The sequence below is a fragment of the Melanaphis sacchari genome, unplaced genomic scaffold, assembly GCF_002803265.2.
Source record: "Melanaphis sacchari strain LSU unplaced genomic scaffold, SCAv2.0 Contig28_pilon_pilon, whole genome shotgun sequence".
Classification (NCBI taxonomy): domain Eukaryota; kingdom Metazoa; phylum Arthropoda; class Insecta; order Hemiptera; family Aphididae; genus Melanaphis; species Melanaphis sacchari.
The window spans coordinates 143691-163761 of record NW_020271162.1 but is presented as its reverse complement, the minus strand read 5'-3'; the positions used below and the strand labels follow the sequence as shown (position 1 = coordinate 163761).

Sequence of the window (20071 nt, the reverse complement as noted above, 5' to 3'; positions counted from 1 at the left end):
TTTGCGTACATTTAACCTTTTTTGCGACTCGTTTGCGTACAAATGTACAACTCGATTGCGCACACGAATTTTTAATACCTGTGATAAATGACCCAAAACGTAGGACTCGTTTGCGTACATAAACTAGGTATAGCAAGTCTACTAAAACGTCTAAACAAAAATAATGTTTAAGATTGTTTTCAAAAATTTTCCTTCTCACTTTTACAGGCTTAGGAGTTAGGACTGTCTGTTTACAACAGGCGTGATTAAAAATGTCTTTTTACTATTTTATTAATTTTAGTGCAATGTATTTAGTATTTTTGTTTTTGTAATGTAATTTAATGTAATTTAATGTAATTTAATGTAATTTAATGTAATTTAATGTATGTTTAATGCTTCTTTGTCGTTAATTAAACTAATTTGTCGCTATAATATTTTGTTCCGATTTGTTTTAAATATTCCAATCGATTTATAGATTTGTTACATAATTGTCTGAAACATATTTCTAAAAAATTTAATTTATTTATGGTGTCTTTTCGTTGAACATTATTAATACTTTTCTTTATTGAGTTTAATTTTAAATCTGATTCTGATTGAATTTGTAATATTGTGTCTATAACTAGGTAAATATTTGGATGTGGCGAGTAAAATTGACTATTGTAATGACGATGAAAACTTTCTACGCCATTTGTTGTCCTTGGATTATTATTACTTGGTGCACTTGCCCACATAACTGGAGGGAAATCTGAGTCAATCAAAATATAATTTTCTAGAATATAATCTGTGAATTGCGTAAACATAGTCGTAGGTGCAATTGATAGCAAGTCCGTAAAGCCGTCCGAGATTTCATCTGGTGGTAAATAACTTAAACCGAAAAAACACTTAAGCCATGCACCGATTTCTGATGAATTGTTTAAATATTCATTTAATAGTGGTTTATTTTGTTGGATATGTCGATACCAACTTTGCCCGAGATGGAAATTACAACAAACTAATTTACAATTTGGAAACTTTTGTAATACAGCATTATGAGCGGCTTTTTCAAAATCAGCATGAAAAATATTTATTTGAAGTTGCTTGTTAGTCAGTTGCACACATAATTTTCCTAACATTTCCCATAACATCAAATAAGTCGAAGTCTGTTTGTTGCGTAAAAAACAATAAACAAGAGGAATATAATAGTTATTTTTGTAAATATGTAATGTATACAGTTGCATAAAAAATTTTGGAGCATAAGTAAACGTTCCATCTCCAAAAACATGTTCCGCGTTTGAAATTGCCTCTAAATTAATTTTGCACGTAAATATAATTATATTTTTGTCATCACTAATAAAACAAAATTGTTCACCCTTGTATTGAATTTTATTTTGCATTTCATTTAACTGTTCTATAGCAATTTCAGTCGATGTCGGTAAATTAGGAAAATGCTTTCTTCTTATGTCATATATAGAACGCCTAAACAACTTCATATCCGTATGAGTTAAATTTAACGAAATATCCTCTATATTTTGTAAATCACGACGTATCAATTTACTTGGAAGTATATGTAAGTCATCATTTGCTTTACGTTTTAAAGAGCTTCTAATAATTTCTCTAGAAATTACCTGGTCAGTGTGTGCTTCGTGATTGTGTTCGTTTGAAGTATTAATTACCCTGGTAATCGATTCATTCACTGTAACTCTTGATGTACATTTTTTATTGGTACATCTAAACAACAGATCACCCGATTTTAAAATACGAAATTCACTATACTTATAGTTTTCAATGTTAAAACAACGTTTTCCTCTGCGCGTTTCAAAAACATTTAATATTTGAATGTCCATGGTAATACACGAAATAAAATAACTGATATCTCGATAGCATCACACGTTCGACTAAACAATAAACCTATAGTAACATACAGCGGTCATCGCAATAACGCACCCATTTATCTAAAATCACATTATCGTTTAGAACCAACTATGATAGTTAATCAATTACGTGCATCTTATCTTGTCTAATTTAATAGTTGTACGCAAACGAGTCGTCATTTTTCAGGTCAAAATTAGTATTAACCGGGTTTTCATGTTTTTCGATGTACGCAAACGAGTTGTCAGTTTACAGGTAAAAAATTGTGTACTGTGCGCAAACGAGTATCACCGCATTGTATACTTAGTATTTACATTATAATTGCGGAAATCATTTGTAGATTAAACTCATAAGTAATAATTCACATTACAATTTACCTATAATAATATACATACAAAATACAATAGTCAAAGCATAGTTTTATAATCAAATCAACAACCCACAAGCTGCGATTTAATATCAAGAAGAGACTTCAAAAGGTTTTCAATATTTTTTTAACCAACAACCTACTTCTGCGATTAAATTATTTTACGATCCTTATATCGGGCTTGATTAGGAAAAAAAACGGCTAAATAAAATTAGTAGAAATATTATATAATACTGTTTATTAGTGTAAATAGTAGGTAGTAGATCCCATTAGGGTTTTGGATATTTAATTATGTAATATGTATTTATTTGCTTAAAATGTACATACATTTTTTTTTTTAAATTTAAGAATATTTGAATTATTACAAAATATAAAAAATAATATTTTTAAATAAATGTATATTAGCGCTTATTAATTAGTACCTAGGTAATTGAAGATAACCACAGAATCTTAAGAATACTCAAGTAATAGTATCACAGTTAAACAGTGATAGTTTTTAGTGTTTTATATTTTAAATATTAGATGCACCATTATTCCATATATTAGTAATGAGTTTTTCTCTTATATATTTAGAATTTTTTTTAAATTAAATGCTATAGATTTAATTAATCATATCTATAATAGTACAATTTACAATATACTTACTTATTTATGTTTAATGTCAATTAACGTATATACACATTTAAGCACTTATGTTTTATGAAATACTCAACTTAGTCCATCTAATCACAAAATATGAAAATAAATTCATTGATGAAGAATATATATAAATAAATAAATTATACTCACTGTATAATGATTTTATCAATTTTACATAATAAATTACGTTTTTACACTAAATTACAAAAAATGTATTACTAATTCAGTCTTCACTATGTAATTCTAAAATTATACTTTAAATAAAGGTTTGAAATTTTATAAATACCTATTTCATTTGTTAAAATGTAATCAAAAATTTTCTTTTTTCTTTTTCATATGTATTTATTATAATATTATATCTTTGTGTATTTTGCGAATTACACAAACAACTGCTAAGGGCATTTATTTTTTTGTTTTTGAAACTAAAAAGGTTTTAAGAATTTATAACAGTAAATTATTATTATTATTATAGTTTATAACAGTTATTACATTTCGTAAAAATAGTTTATTATATAGATGAAGAATGATTAGGTAGTTATATATTAACGTCAATTGTTGTTGTTCATCTAATTTAGTGAAATATTATAATTTCAAATAAAATCATTTTGTAAAATGAAATTTAACTATACACAAATTTAAAATTAAATCAAGTTATTATTTATTTATTTATTTTTTTTTTTTGATTAAACCTACCTACAGATTATACCTTGGAGAATATCCATTATATATATATTTTTTAAAATGTAACAGTAAACAACTCCAAGTTCCAACTGATCCCGATTCGATGAAATGTAATATCACCGTTCTTACTAACTTAAGACACAAAAGTAATCTACTCAACTTGTATCTGTGCTGTAATGCTGTAAAATTTTTTAGTATATATATGTACCTATATATTTTAATATACAGATGTATTATGTATCTTAATACACGGAATGTTATTTAACACGGAGTAATTTGAACTAAATGATAAAACTACGAATAATGTTTTATTTTAAGAAATTAAATCGTATTTATTAATATAATATAAAACATTCTACACATTATATAGCAATGGGAGATTGAAAAAACAAAATGTTAATAAAAATTATTACCTATTATAGATTAATAAATAGATATTTATGTAATAAATCAATTTTCATTCATAAGTATAGAAATAAGGAAATAGATAATAATTATCTAAACTCTTATAGACGCATAAATTAATAATAATTTCATATTTTTATATATTTATTATTGAATATGTCAAATAAATGCATAGTAAATTATGAACTGACATTTTAATAAAATTTTATATTTCTAAGATTCGATATTGAACTGATAGGTATTTAATAAAACGTATACATATTATGCAAATTAAAGCTTTAAAAATAAATCAATCATATCATATGTAGCTATGAACAAAATACTATATAAAACATAAAAGCCATAATTATAAACTATATCTTTAAACGGTTTTATTTATGTATTCATAAGTAATGTTAATTTTATACATATAAAACTAAATAACAATATTTAACTAGTGCAGTATAATAGGTTTTAACAAAAAATAGATGACTTTTAGTAGGATAAATATATTTATGTTGATTATAACTAATAATTACCTATTATTTCCTATTTAATATTAATTACTTATACCTATACTAAGCAGGTAATTTTATTAAGCATCAAATAATAGCTAAGTAATAATAGTTAATTAGTTGTTGATAATATGGTTGATACTTGATACTCATCATATTAATATTCACTTAACACATTGAAACAAAGTAACAAACATTGAAAATGGTGTTTTTTTGGAATATAGTAAAACATAATTATCAGACTATTATCACCAACAAAATTTCATGTCACATACTCACATGTAAGTACAAAGTAATATTTCATTATTTTATTATGTGCTTATCACTGGACATTTCTTGAAGAAAATTGATCATTTTCATTTTAAATAGAATTACGTCATAATCGTCATATAATTTCACAATATAATTCTTTAATATTCCATCTTAAAGCATTTTTATTTTTAACTAAATATCTAAGTATTGTTTTCAGCATTTTAACCTCAGTCGGTTTGTAAAATTATAATAGGTAGAATATTTGAATAACAAGCTGATGACACTATAACAGAAAATATCCTGTCAAGAATAATTCATAATGATTTATTAATATTTTTATTAAATTTAAAAAAAAAACACGAATAAATTTGTTTACAACGTTATTAATAATATTTATTTATGAAGAATATGGTAATACACATTACACATATTAATATTTAATTATCTTTTTAAAGATTAAATAAATATATATATATAAAAAAAAAATACATAAATAAAATGATTATATTAAAATAGTCCATATAATTTGTTAAAACTGAATCGACTTTCGATTTTAAATTGACAGCCTGAATTATAGTTATGTTAGGTTTGAATTAACCTAATGCTTTATTTTTTTTTTCAATTCTGCTATTTTAAATATTAGAATTAATTACTTTGTAAAAATATGTAAGAATTTTAATTTTGTTGTGTACGAAAAATAAAACACAATATTACTAATATTACACGGCTATCAAGATTCAAGTCCTGGCTAATTTGTTATTAAAGAAAAGAGTTTTCTACACTTCAATACCTTACATTTTACATTATGTTAAAAAATTTCCATTCATATACGTGATTTATAATCAAATGTTTATGTGGATATAGTACGTATGTATATTAGATTAGGACAATGTTAATAAGGTATTAAAAACGTATAAATATACTAAGTATTTATTAAATATTACCTATGTTTAATGTATAAAGTTATAGATTATAACATTATCATTAAGTCAATAAAGATAATATGCTATTATAAATTAAGTATTTGAAGTGTAGGTATATGAGAATAAAATATGTGATAATACAAACAAATAACAAAACACGTAAGTAGGAATAATCATCTATATAAATAGTAATATATAAAAAAGGCGTCATTTCAGTCGGGGTCCAGGGGTCCAAGATTTAAGTAGACTGATTTTCATATTTGATCTGGAAATTTTTAAAAATATAAATTATTTTCCTTTTTTTTTTTTTTATAACAAGATAATCATTAGCTGTGTTTATTAATTACTAATCGGTCTTCAATTTAATTAAAGTATGAGTGATAGTTACAAAAAAAAAAGAAAAAACCCCATTATATTATTATTTTTCCTCGTAAACAATATAAACATTTTTTTCTACTTTCCAGTATGTTGATAAAATAAAAAAATGTATTTTTTAATATATTTTATGTTCAATATAATAATACGATAGATATGATAATAGATGGTGTTTAGTAATTTCATATTTTTTTAATGAACATTGTATACAATATACGTTTTAATATGTTAGCGCATTGTGTATACGGGTTGGTAGATCAGTTGAGGAACTTTTGCAAATGTGTGACGCCTCCGATTCACCCTGTGAATGACGCCCCTAAAATGCTAACAACTACAAGAATACCTATAAGTCAGCTATGCATCATTATCATCATGCGTAGATATAATGGTAATTAGATCATGACGGCGTATTTGATGTTTTCTTGTCCGGCTAAAAATAAACAATAAACATAATTAAAACCGAATGAAAAACATTAGTAATTATTTATTTATCATGATTGGTATAATTTAAAAGTAAGACGGTCATTGTGAAAATCTGATATTGGTCACTTATTAACAAATAGCAGCATATAAGTAATGTAATATCAATATGCAATAATGTGTTTTTTTGGCTAGACACAATTAGGTACCCATTTGACTAGTCATTATCAATTAATTAAGCAGAGTGTATATCTAATTTTTAAAAATTATTAAGATTGGTCTGACATTATTATCGATTAACGCTTTTAGCCAACAGTAATGTGCTCAGTATACAATTTTGTTTAATATTACGTAGTATTATAGTAATAATATTTTTATAAGGGCACAAGGAAAACTTTGATGGCAATCGCGATTACAAAATCTATCAATAGTTGCGTAACATTTTTTTATTTTACAATGACACTTTTCGGGAACTCGCCCGAGAATAAAACGTATTTAGAGGGGAGAAAGTAAAAAATGACTGAACAAACCAAGCAGAAAGGGATGTTAAATAGCCAGTATGGCCGATGAACTAAGCCTGTAGGTCTATATAATATTATTGGCAGATATCCCGGTAACGAGTTAAGTAATGACACGTCGAACGCAAGTAAGACAAATTGTGTACACGTCATAATATTATACAACTGCGTCAAGGTGTTCACTACAATAAGTTCATATCACAACAATACAACATTATAATTTATAAATGTATAGTAGAGATACAATAATATAAAATACACGTGCATATTAATAATAATGTATTATTCTGCGATTTATAAAACATTATATTATTTTACAATTGATAAATTAATTTATATTATATATATAAATTCCAGTAATAATTTAAAAAATGTATGAACTGGAGAGTGGAGATTTTTTTACTTTTTACATAGTATCACCTAGATACAATTTATTACCAGAAACTATCTCTCAATGTTGGACATTTCAACATTTTTTCTGTCCTAAGACAAACTAAATTACTAAACAAAAACCACTCACCCTCTCTCTAAAAAATTCACCGTTCAGGAATTTGATAAGTCTCAAGTATTTAAAGATTTAAAATTTAAATAATAAAAATTTTAGAGAATTTTGATTAATTTAAATAAAAAATATTTTCATATGTATAGCAAAAATCAGAGTTTACTAATGTATTCGTTTGAATAAAAAAAAACTAACATTTTCAATCTTTTTGTACATACTGTAAACAATACATTATATATTATTATTATTATTATTATTATTATTATGTACTTATGTTGATGATGATGGGCGCCATTATCCGGAGAAACTTTAGGGTCGTCAGGAAAAGTCATATGGGTATAATGTATTATACCTTATAATGTCACGTACGCACAAACAAGTCGATCGTTAAATGTAAAATTAACACTGTTGACACAAAGTAAATTGTGTTTTTATAAAGGAATCATGCCTGACTGACCGAATCGGTAGCGGATAAATGACACTTTATGACAAAAAAGAGAGTAGCCGGATTGATTGCCATTTAAATTTATGATAATCTGATTGCTAGTCAAGTTGTTTCTCACTTTTTAATTACACACATTTTCTTTTCCAATTTTACAGGATTAGGACTATTAACTTTAAAATAGGTGAGGTTAAAAATGTGCGTTATAAAATTTTGGTACTAGCCGCAAAAAGATAGATGATTAAGGCCCCTCAGTTTTAAATTAGTATTTTCTTCCTAATTTAGTATGTTTACATAATATATTAATAAACTTTCCTAAGATTTTATGATATAAATATCATGGATATATTTTGTAATGAATAATGATAATATTCTCGTATCGGTAAATAATTTTGTGTTATATTAAATAAATATGTAAGTACTTAAAATACACGTTTGGTATACTGGTATATCTGTATAATATTAGGTTATATCACTTATATCGTATTTACAGTCTTATCGAATTTAATTAAATATCCCTATTTTTAGTATGATTAGTTTCATACATGTTTTTTTAATAACTAAAAAATAAATTTATCTATTATAAATTAACTAATAATAACATAATCAATTATTATTAAAAGTAAAATTGTATCATGTCTATTGTTATAGTCATATATTATACAACAATATTATTATTAAAGATCTATAAATAAATATTACTTTAAGTAAATTTCATCAAATGTTCAATAAGAAATTTATTTAGCAGTATATCACCCCTTCTCAATAAAAATGTTGAATTGTGTTGCTTCTAAATTATGCGTTGGTATGCAGTGTCGTATTTTGAGTACCAAAGTATATAATTAGCGTATAAAAGGATATTAATTAGTCTATTTTTTATTAATCAAAGTCTAATATGTTACAATTATTGTCTACCAATGAATATAGCACATCATAATAATGTACAATATTTAATATACCCACGCATACTTTCTATCAAATGTTGTTTCGTAATGATACAGTCGAGTAACAATGTAGTGTTTTTAAGTGCTGGAACTCTGCCTGAAAATTAGCACTTTAACTATTATTTTGTTAAAACGATATAGTATCGGTAAAAAACCACGCCCGAGAAATGTGTTTGAAACAATGAAGTAACTCCAATCAATATTTAATTGTATGTTTTGAATAACTTTAAATATTTCAAAATCTTAAATATTTTTTCACGATTTAAAATCTTAGTAAGGATAATAAAATAATGAAAACAAAATATTTCTTTAAAATAAGTCTGTTGTAATTTTTATTTTATTTAACGTTCTAAATTAAAATTAAAAAGTCTGTTTTCAAAAAGTAATAATTTTGGCATTGAAAAATACCATACTAGACACTACTGTTTTACATAGTTTGGATCTAAAATCTTACTGATTAAGTACTCGTATCATGAATTAAACGTATTATGGTAAGAATAAGTATTTAATGATTTTCGCCAATATATGAAGAGCCGGGAGAAAACATCATACAGTCATAAAATATTTTGTGATAAAATTAATGAGGTAAACAATTAACTATACACATAGATATAAAAAGAGTTACCAGCATAAAATTATGTGTTGCACTTCTTAAATATTACATTATAATATTACTTAACAACTAGAGAACATCATAATTTTAATTGTAATATAAAAACAAGCCAATTTCATGTAACTCTAATAATTTTCATGTCATAAACCATTTTCTGATGTTTATTTGGATTTTTGCTGTGACTATGTTTCTGTTTTATAAAAATTCTTGGATATACCCTTAAAGTTATTATTTCAAACATGTATTTTAGACCAAAATTAAGCGAAAATACGAAATTTTAGCTTCTAAAATTAATAGAAAACTAATAAATAATTATTAAACCCGAAATATTAAATGTTGTAAATCTTAATGACCAAAATTGGAGATAAGTATCTATTTTTGGCTGAGCACGGCAGAATATGTGTAATACGTTTATGCATAATATGTAATACGTATTTTATATTAAATACTATGATACTTAATTGAAGTTTATACTTATAAATTTGTAAGATGTTGCTATAGGACATCATAAATCTGGCTAAGTACTCGACTAAAAATCAAGTAGGTACTCGCAACGTATTTATTGTTATTCAATAATCGGATTTATAAATAAATACACATATACGTATAATATATACACCATTTTTTTATGTACTGTATCGAGTTTTATCCGATATTCTAATGCAGTATAATACAAGGAAATATACATAATTTAGGTATTATAATATTACATACTCGACTATTATATTAATACCAGAATACGCGCTTTTGTTGTTCCCTTTTACTTGTTTCCTGTATACACGGCTATATTTACATTAAGAGCAAATGGAAATTATTAATTACTAATTATACATTCAGATATATACGTAGACTTATATGGTAAATTGGTTATCTTGAGTGCTTAGAAAATTATAAAACAAATTTTTACATTTTTTTTTTTTTTATATTGTTGATAGTGAACTAAAAATACTTATTGTAATAATAAATTAAGATTATGATTAAAGAGTTAATTTTCAAATAATATTAATTATAAACCAAGTATTAGCTTAAAACAATAATATTACATTATTGAAAACATTAATTATTTATCAATAATTACACATATTGAAAAATTGGTTATTTTTTTCTTAAACATTTGGAAAATATTAATTGATTTTTGAAATTTTGGTATTTTATGCATATACATATACGATTATATAGAATTATGATACATCTTGAATAAATTTATGATTTAAATTATATAATATTAATTGATGGTTATTATTTGTGATATATTTTCTATTAAGTGACAACTGACAAGTGTCTAAAATTACTACCTAAGTAAAAATTACCTCGCAAAACAATATTCTAAAATTTCGAGAGTGTATTGTATTATTTTATTGCATTTCATCTAATTGTACGCACCTTCATACCTATTAATATCCTTTTCATAACAGCTAATTTAAATCGGAACCAAGTGATATTTTATATTTTTAATAATAAAAATTAAAAAAATGTTGATACTCAAGAAGCTACATTATAGCTGTATATAGAAATGACGTTTGAATATGTTATTGGAGTTTATTTAATTAATTAGAAGTTTTGTTAAACTCACCATTTTCGTTGAAATACATTAATTTGACACGTCTTTTTGTGTCCCCTACAAAGCGAGTATCTACGCTATAATTTTCAATGTTCCACTCCCTCAAGCATAACACTATAACAGGCAAACGACGGTGCAAAAAATAATTTCAACGTATGCTTATTTTACAGTTTTACACCCTTGATACACGTCTTACCATCATTAAACAACATAAGACTTACTACGGTACGGACAAATTTCAAAAGGTTTTTTTTTTTAAAAAACTCAAACTAGATGGTGGCACAATTTTCTCCCCTTCATTAAGCTGTCCTGTCCCTATATATTATTTCATATGGATTACTTATTATATTTATTGTACAATAATAAAATTGTAAATATTAAAATATTTCAATAAGAACTTACAAGAAGACTAGGTACTTTATTTATCTATCTTATAAAAAGTATAATAAATTATTTTCGTATTAAACATATTAAAAGTTGATATATGTATTAATGCGTCTAACTATTAATGTTATGGCTGCAGCAATTTTATGGTTATAACCTCGTGTGCAAAATATCTATTACCTATATGTACCCTTACCATTTAAGTATACACCTAGATACTGCTTTGCTTTTCAATACGTAATAAAAAAATGTAATTAATATGTAAATAAAACACAAGTATACATATAACATTATTATAAACGGTATAACGATTTTCATTTATACGTCATGTATATAGTGAACAAAGTTTGTATAGATTATATAACGGGTCCATTAAATTAAATATTATGTTTTATGCGATAAATACACATACTTACTCTTAATTCTTAAATACACGCGCTATCGTACATTATATAGATTAAAACACAATACAATCCTACCGAAATGTGTTATTGTACCAATAAATAAATAGGTGATTAAAATCTTATTAGTAATTATTGGAGAATAAAAAATTGATTTTCAAACGAAAATCTCTTATGGTTTAATTTTCGAGACCATACGCGAGAAAGTTTAGGTAAGAAGTATTATAATATACGTTAAGTATCTGATGTAGGTGATGTGATATGGTTTGGTAGTTTCCGAAATAATTATCTCAACTCCGTATTACACAACGGTGATACATACTACGTCGGTGTAGTGTTGATGTTGTGTGTACAGAAAAAAACCCGATAAAGTGTAATATTTAATAGACCAATAAAAAAATATGAAAAAAAACCACTTACTTTTGAGTGCATGATGAGGAACGGCAATTCGGCGGTTAGTTCGCCTCCCAGCGCGCCCAAGTACAGCTTGACCTTGATCAAATATGATACGATAATACCGAACACGTCTTTGATGTCAGAACTCGATATTCTGCAATCATTTTAACATTACGTGGTACGTTATTATTTACATACATAATATTATATGTACATATTTAGTTTAAGTAGGTATTTTAATAGTGAAATTATAGATAGTAGGTAACGCACACGCGTAATCTATCATAACATATAAATAGCTAGTCGGTGCGCGTATTTATGGAGAGTAATATATTATGTGAATGAATGTACACTTTGAAAGAACTGAACGGATTTCACGTAGACACAGTGCACACAATCTTGAGTTCTCTTGCGAAGTATTTTATTTTTGTATTATATAATTTATAATATATTTCCAATATGATCAATTATTAAACTTTCTAGGGTTCAAAGTTCTAAGTTCTTAAAAAATCACGAAGTATACATATTTTTAGATTAATGTAATATAGTTTTTGAGTAAAATTACTTTTTTTTTTTTATTATGTATTATATTTTAAGTAAAATTTAAGTAAGATGTATTTAAGTGTATTCCAGTATATAAAATATTATGGTAACAAGATGTGACGTGATAGTTGCAGAAAATACAAGTCTGATAATTTGATTTGTTTTGATTGAAGTATTTTCGACAAGGTAAAATTTTTTTTACTACAACAATTTATAGGACTTGAAATTTAATATAAGGTTTCTCATAAGTTGTTTTAAAAGAATCTAATCATTTCAAAAATACAAACGTACAATTTTGTTTTTAAAGACATTTTAAGTTCAAATTCCAATGAAATTAAATGGGGATTTAAACAATAAATATTTTTAGTAGTAACTTGAAGCTTTAAAGTTCAAATTCCAATGAAATTAAACGACGATTTAAACAAAAAATAATTTTAATAGTAACTTGAAGCTTTACAATGTACTATAGTATTATTGTTAACTTCACACATTTTCAAAATATTTAGATTTTAACTATTTATATGACAAACTTTATCACACCGTCTGTATTAATTTGAACGTTAATGACAGCATATAAAATAATATTATACAACGTATGTAAGTTGTTGGAAAAAATTAGTTTAATTTAACGCAGTGATGGAAAAATAAGTAACTTAAAGGTTATAAAAATATAAATTCATTATATATGATAAAATATCCTCAGAAATATATAGGACAAAAGACTGTCTTCGCTTAGAATAGTATTTTTTATCGTACTAATGATTGATCATAATGAATTCAAATTTAGCAAATTCATTAAAATATAATGATTATATTATGAAGTGATCTATTCAATGACTAGGTTAGTGCATCGAGTTTACCTATTATACAGTAGAGTTTACTTCCTCAATTTTATTTGTTTATTAAAATGTTGTTCTCTTTTTCTGTAATAATAAGTACTACTATACAGTACTTATATATATTTATAGTTTTTTTGCACTCAATATAATATTTATTATTACCGATCCAAACTTATTTACACTGCTAAGTTAAAAAATTTACTTCAAATTTCAAACTCTCTTTTTTTTTATTACTTTAACGATGTAAATAGGTATACCGTGTTTGTGTGGTTGTAACATTCAAAACGAATGAGACTAATAAATAATTTATTTGATTCTACTATGCAAATATAGGACATTATTTCTTAATTAAAATCAAATGTTGATGAATGGTGAGTAATATGATTTTTACAAATAATGTAGGTATCAATAATAAATTATTTATTCATGAAAGACTCTTAAAAAAATATCACGTTTGTCTAAAATACGAGTATTAACCGTTAGAAAATAATTTTGTACGAATAAAAGTTGTAGACGTCTTTCAGTTTTAGGTAACTCGTTTTAATTCGTAATGTTATCACTGATAATAATTATGATTGTGTTCAACATTCTGGGCCAACTTCTTATGCTTTATATTATAGGTAGTTATACCAATCTAGACAATAGTAGTACCCAACTTATTATGTTAATAACCCATATTGTATAATATATTTTGCGTCTACAATATAATAATTATTAAATTTGTTTCGTTTACGTCGGAGCAAGTGTTGAAAAACGATCAATCATACTATGTAATGTATTATTATTATTATTTATTATCATGAATTTTAAAACTATATGATCAAAAATCACAGCATTGGAAAACTAAATTTTATAGTGGAGCTTAGTTTATTATATTTAATAAGATTTATAAATTGAGGAATTTGTTTTAAATTATCATATTACGTAATATAATGTAGTTAAGACAATTGATTAATGAGTAACAATGTAACGATGTTTATCAGATGAGTTAAATTTAAATACCTTTATAAAAGTATAATATGTAAATTGTAATACGAGAATCAATTTATGTATTGAAATATTGTCTCAATATACCAAATGCTGAATATTTTATCAAAACAGTAGTCGTTGCTTAAAAATATTTATCTATCAAAAATGTCTTATGAAGTAGGAAATGGATAATTTTTGTTTATTTACAGATAGAAGCATCTAACTAATTTATTTATTTTTTTTTTTTTTAGATTATATAAGTGCTAATAAAACTAATATTTATAATATTTTTTCTACAAATCTCAAGTATGATAATTAAAATATAACTCATAAATATTATGAGTATCTAAATTAAAAAAAAAAAATATCTCTTCAATAGTTTTCATATTAATTTAAAAAAATGAATTATTTGCTAGGAAAATATTATGAAATCATTTTAAATCAACATTTATAAATTTAAAAATAATATAATAATATAATTAGTTATCACTTTTATAGTAATTAACTATTTTTTGCTAATATTAGCAACTGAATTTTTTTATTAAAATATTTTTTTGAAGTTAATTATAATTAAATTTATTATATTTTAATTGAATGTAATTCAGAGCACACAAGAAAATAAATTTTCTATATTTTTTAATATTGTTGTCGGGATTCTGGGGAAGAGAAATAGGAGTCTTGTACGTTTATAATATAGAACGTCTAAGAATTCTGTAATTAAAAAAATCTAAAAATATTGAAGTCCAAAAATGAAAATAATTCACTGTGATTCAAATTCTAAACATTTATAAAAGAATCAATTGTATTTAAAATTTTCAATGTATTTTAAATGTTTTATTTATAATATAAACAAAATCCTACATTTAATTTAAAGTCTTAAAATTAAATGAAAAAATTATATTTATCTATTTTAAAAGTATTTATTGTTCATCATATTAAATGAAAATTAATTATTAAAGATATTTTATTTAGCCAAAATAACATAATATACTGTATATAACCCTGAACTACATTTTTAATCATTCAAAGTAAAAATAAAACTTAATATTTTTTTTTCAAAATATTGTGTTTAATTTAGAGATGACAAAATGTATTCATATATCAACATAATTTAAACTACAATCATAAAACCAATGAATATTTTAAGTTTTTTTGGGTTATTATTTTCTTAGAAACAAAATTGATTATGTTAACAGGGATGTTATTAATGTTACTTTTCTGTGTTAAATTTCTTCTGCAGTTTTTTGTAAACCTGTAGTACTAGAAAAATGTTGTAAAAGTTAAAAAAATGACCTTTCTAAAGTAACTATAGGTACTATAGATGACAGTTTCAATTTAAAAAGTAGTTTCATAAAACTTTTAGAAAACCTTTGGTAAAAAAAGTACAGGTCACATCTCATATATCTCATATATACAACTTAAATAAAAGAAAAAAACTACACATTGTTGTAAATCCAATACATTTATCATTCTACTCGAAATCAAAAACAGCTTTTAAATATATTTTCGAACAGTAATCTGTAGATCACAACCTTCACTATCAGAATGTATTATAGTCATATAACAACAGTAAATATTGAAAATTGTTAATAAATATTTAGGACATTAATAAAAATATTAATATTAATCATAAAATTAGCTATATACAAAACTACTTGTAACGACATAATTATTTATTTTGTAATTTTAGATTTTCAGCGGAGTAATGAATGTATTGGTTTAACAAAAATTATGTGTATTTTTAAATTTAATTTCTTGTCTGTCAGTTAAAACGTTTAAAAAAAAATATTTAATTTTAAACTTCAAGGATGGTTTCTGGTAGAAAACTAGATGTATTTGGGACTTTGAGAATGTTTAAAATATAATATATTAAAAAAAAAAAAAAATTAGAAAGAACAGGAATATTTTCACAACAACAGTCAAACAAATTGATTTATTGATTTTGTTTTAATTTTTTCGCTATAATTTATATATGCCGTAGACCATATGGTATATGGATAATAATTCTTTTTGCAAAAAGACAGTAATATAATAGTAGTGAACAAATTCAACAACGAAGTTACTACTTATTATAAAAATAAAACAAGCGCAGTTAAACTAACTATAGACAATAGCTACAATATTCTATGCTGTTTCTGAAATAGCAGCTTTTAAAATACCAGGAACTAAAAAAAACAGTAAACAATATAGATTGATTAAAAAATATGATATTTTGAAGTTGGTGGTTCAAAATATTTGGTAAAAAAAAAAAAAAAAAATCAAGATGATATAATTGTTCAATTAGTAGCTCACGAGAATTTTTTTTGAAATTTTAATAATTAACAAAAGTCCTTATGAAGCATTATTTGAAAGTGAACTAAAAATAGGACTTTCTAGTAAAAATTTACCTGATGATATCTTACAGTTAATTACAACAGAAAAATATTTAAATGAATTAATTAATACTGAAGTAAGTAATAAAGTAGATAGTCACGAAGAAGAAGATAATGAAAAATATAACAAAAAAACTAATGAAAATGATAATATTTACGACTGTAAAATGTGCATATCATGAAGTGTCTATCATAAACAAAGAATATTTGTGCAACACATGTGTAAAATAAAAATAAAATCAGATAGGAAAAGTAGAAGCTTTTGATAAAAAAAAAGCTGTAGAAAAAATTATAGAAACTAGCGATAAGAAATTAGTTATAATTGAAATTGAAAGTTACGTTTTAATCAATGTTCCAAAGATTGATCATGGACCATTAGATACTCCAAATATAATTGGCTAAGTTGCCAACAAAAAAATAATATTTATCAAATTGGTACACGGTTTGGAATTATAAATACATGGTTAAGCAGAAATGTTCTACAAACAACCGATGCAGAATTTTTTGACAAAGTATTAAATACAATAATAATATTAAGAGAAACAACGAAGAGACATTTGCAATTTGGAGGGCAGGGTTATCTAAAATGTTTTTGTAAAACATCGTGTAAAACAAATAGATGCACTTGTCGAAAAAATAATGTACTGTGTAGCTCAAGATGCCATGAAAAAACAATATGAAACAATAAGTAAATATTTTACATATTGTTTTTTGTCAATAATAAATAATAATTATTCAGTTTAATTTTTTAAGTATAGTACTCGTAGTTTAGTTGTTACATATGGTTGGTAATATAAAATAAAACTAGTAATACAATAGTCAATTGGTTATTATCATAAAATTATTGTAGTTTTTAAAAGACCTAACTGCTATTACTTTGTATTCAAAGAGCCTAAAAAACAGCAGGCTGTTTGGAAAAATAATAAGTAATTCGCAAACGGGCTATCCCATTGCAAAGAGCTTAGTCTTTTAGCAAAAAGATTAATTATCCATATGGCCTACGACATATACCTATATAAGTGTTCATGGATAAGTATTGATTATTTACCAAACATTCAAACAAATATTTTTTTAGGTATATTTACATCAAAAAGTTTGAACTTATAAATACAAGGTTTTCTCATAAAATTTTATTATTATATTTAAAAATTATTTAAAATTTAATACGACAATTGTTTTTATAAACTTCGAAGTTCAGAATTTGACAGAATGTGTAAATTAGAAATCTACGGTTTAACGTGGTATTCGCACTTATAAGTTAATAACAACAACATTTGGTATAATATATTTTAATTTATAATAATTTATTATTAAATAATATTTAAAATGTAAGGAGACAGGATCATTCAATTTAAACTTTCTAAGAGTTTTTTTATACTCTTTTTTTTAAAGTTTTAAAATTATTAAGAAATGTATTGAGTGTGATATAATATATTGTCTTTTAAATAGGATTCATATTACGATAGTTAAATGCATTTAATTATGTCAATTTAGACAACACAATTTTAAAAATAAGTTACCCTAGTCCCCTTCACCAAAATAAAATTAGTATTAAATTATGCTATTGTCTATAATGTCCAATAAAGGCCAAACGCAAATTCTTGTATGTTTATATAATTCATATTTATACAAAGATTTTGAAAACTAAAACGAATGTATCTTCACAGATCAAGTTTACTAACTATATACTTTAATAATATTGTACCGAACGTCGGTACGTACTCCGTGCATGTGTATAATTATAACCGAATCGCCTGGATGCGAGCAGTAGCGGTTAATATACGCATATTATACGAAGCTATTCAAACTACCTATTCCCGAGTGGCTTTATTTGTCTTGGGAAATTAAAGGATGAATATTAATTTACACCGCTGTCGGCATTGTGTCAGTAAAATAACAAGGCAGTTCATCGGTCAACATCGATAAGTATGTAGGTAGGTCATATTATACGCGTATAGAACGGCAGTAATGACGTGTGTTTATAATATAAAATAAACAATAATTTATAGGCATAATATACAATAGACGCGATGGTCATCATCATTTATCGTTCTAAATTTAGATTTCATATTTCATTACATACGAACATAGATAATACCTTCTGGGATCGCCTTTATTATGAAACCTATACATGTTTGATGAACATAATGTACGCTAACATATTTATAATAATGTTTACTTACAAGACTGATGAGGCCAATGAATGTTCTTGTTTTTCGTTGATCTGGTCTTCCAGTGCAACGCCGTACCTCCCCTTGACGTTTTCTAGGGTTGGCAACATGGCTATAGTCTTTTGCATAGACGAACCCGGTAATATCGGACATCCTTCCCTGAAAATAGCAAGCACGCATAAATACTTGTATAATATACATATATAATCGTTTTATTAATTTATTTTTTTTTTAGAAATTTTAACTCTCCGATAGCCTTTGCTACCACCCTCACAGCTTTTCATATTTCTCTATTCAAAATATGTTTTCCTCCAATCTCCTACATCTAGCGCTTTGAAGTTATAGCTTATTTCGTTAAATCGTCATTTAATTCTTTGTTCTACCTCTAGATACTTTCCCAATTAGTTAATATTTCATGGCTGCCCTCACAGCCGATCTCTTCGTATAGCAAGTCCTAGTAAACCCTAGCGTGTCTTAATCAATGTGCCATAATGTAATGTTGATTACTATCAAACTGTGTAATTTCTCAAATTTCGGTATTTGTTCTTTTATGTCAGTATCTACTCTAAATTCGCAGGTGTAAACAGCACCACAAACCTTTTTTATTCTTAGAAAATAAAAAACTTTTCTTCATCTGTGCTGTAATCGTCCATACCTCACATTCAAACGTCAGCGATAGTCTTATTATACTTATTTATATACTTATATAAAATTAATTTGTGTTAAATTTGGTTACTTAATTGTTAACATATTTTAGCGTAACGCGTGTAGATAAATAATATTTTTGGTGTATAGATGATATTTTCGACAAATCAACTTTACATAGCTGTATCACTCGGCGTTGCTTTTTTTTAACTATTTAACAACAGCATTTTTAAAAAATAAATTTTATGTTTTTTTTTTTTTGCTGTTTTGCTGTTTTACTGAACAACTCAAATTTGATTTCTGTTTCATTTTGAACCAAAAACCAATTACTCATAAAGTTTCAACAGCGTGAACCAAAAATAACAAAAAAGTTTTATACTATTAAACT

General features: G+C 24.7%; 2 protein-coding genes across 3 annotated transcripts in view; both read right to left on the bottom strand.

Annotated features, from left to right (window-relative positions):
- Positions 1-448: 448 nt before the first annotated feature.
- Positions 449-1103, bottom strand: LOC112595669. The gene is made up of 2 exons (XM_025340952.1): positions 536-1103; positions 449-471 (listed from the first exon to the last, which is right to left on the bottom strand). The coding sequence occupies exons 1-2, from the start codon at positions 1101-1103 to the stop codon at positions 449-451; spliced, it is 591 nt and encodes a 196-aa protein (XP_025196737.1).
- Positions 1104-5674: 4571 nt separating this feature from the next.
- Positions 5675-20071, bottom strand: part of LOC112595620 (arrestin homolog) — a 37423-nt gene continuing 23026 nt past the window's right edge. Inside the window, exons 6-9 of one of the 2 annotated variants that reach the window (XR_003114730.1) lie at positions 19051-19197; positions 12169-12298; positions 6307-6393; positions 5675-5853 (exon numbers count right to left, since the gene is read on the bottom strand). Coding sequence is in view for 1 of the 2 variants with exons in the window: in XM_025340896.1 (XP_025196681.1) it covers positions 6361-6393; positions 12169-12298; positions 19051-19197 (310 nt within the window). In the remaining variant the exon portion in view is untranslated. Of the gene's footprint in view, positions 5854-6054; positions 6394-12168; positions 12299-19050; positions 19198-20071 lie in introns of those variants that run through there. The other variant, XM_025340896.1, reaches the window with a different exon arrangement.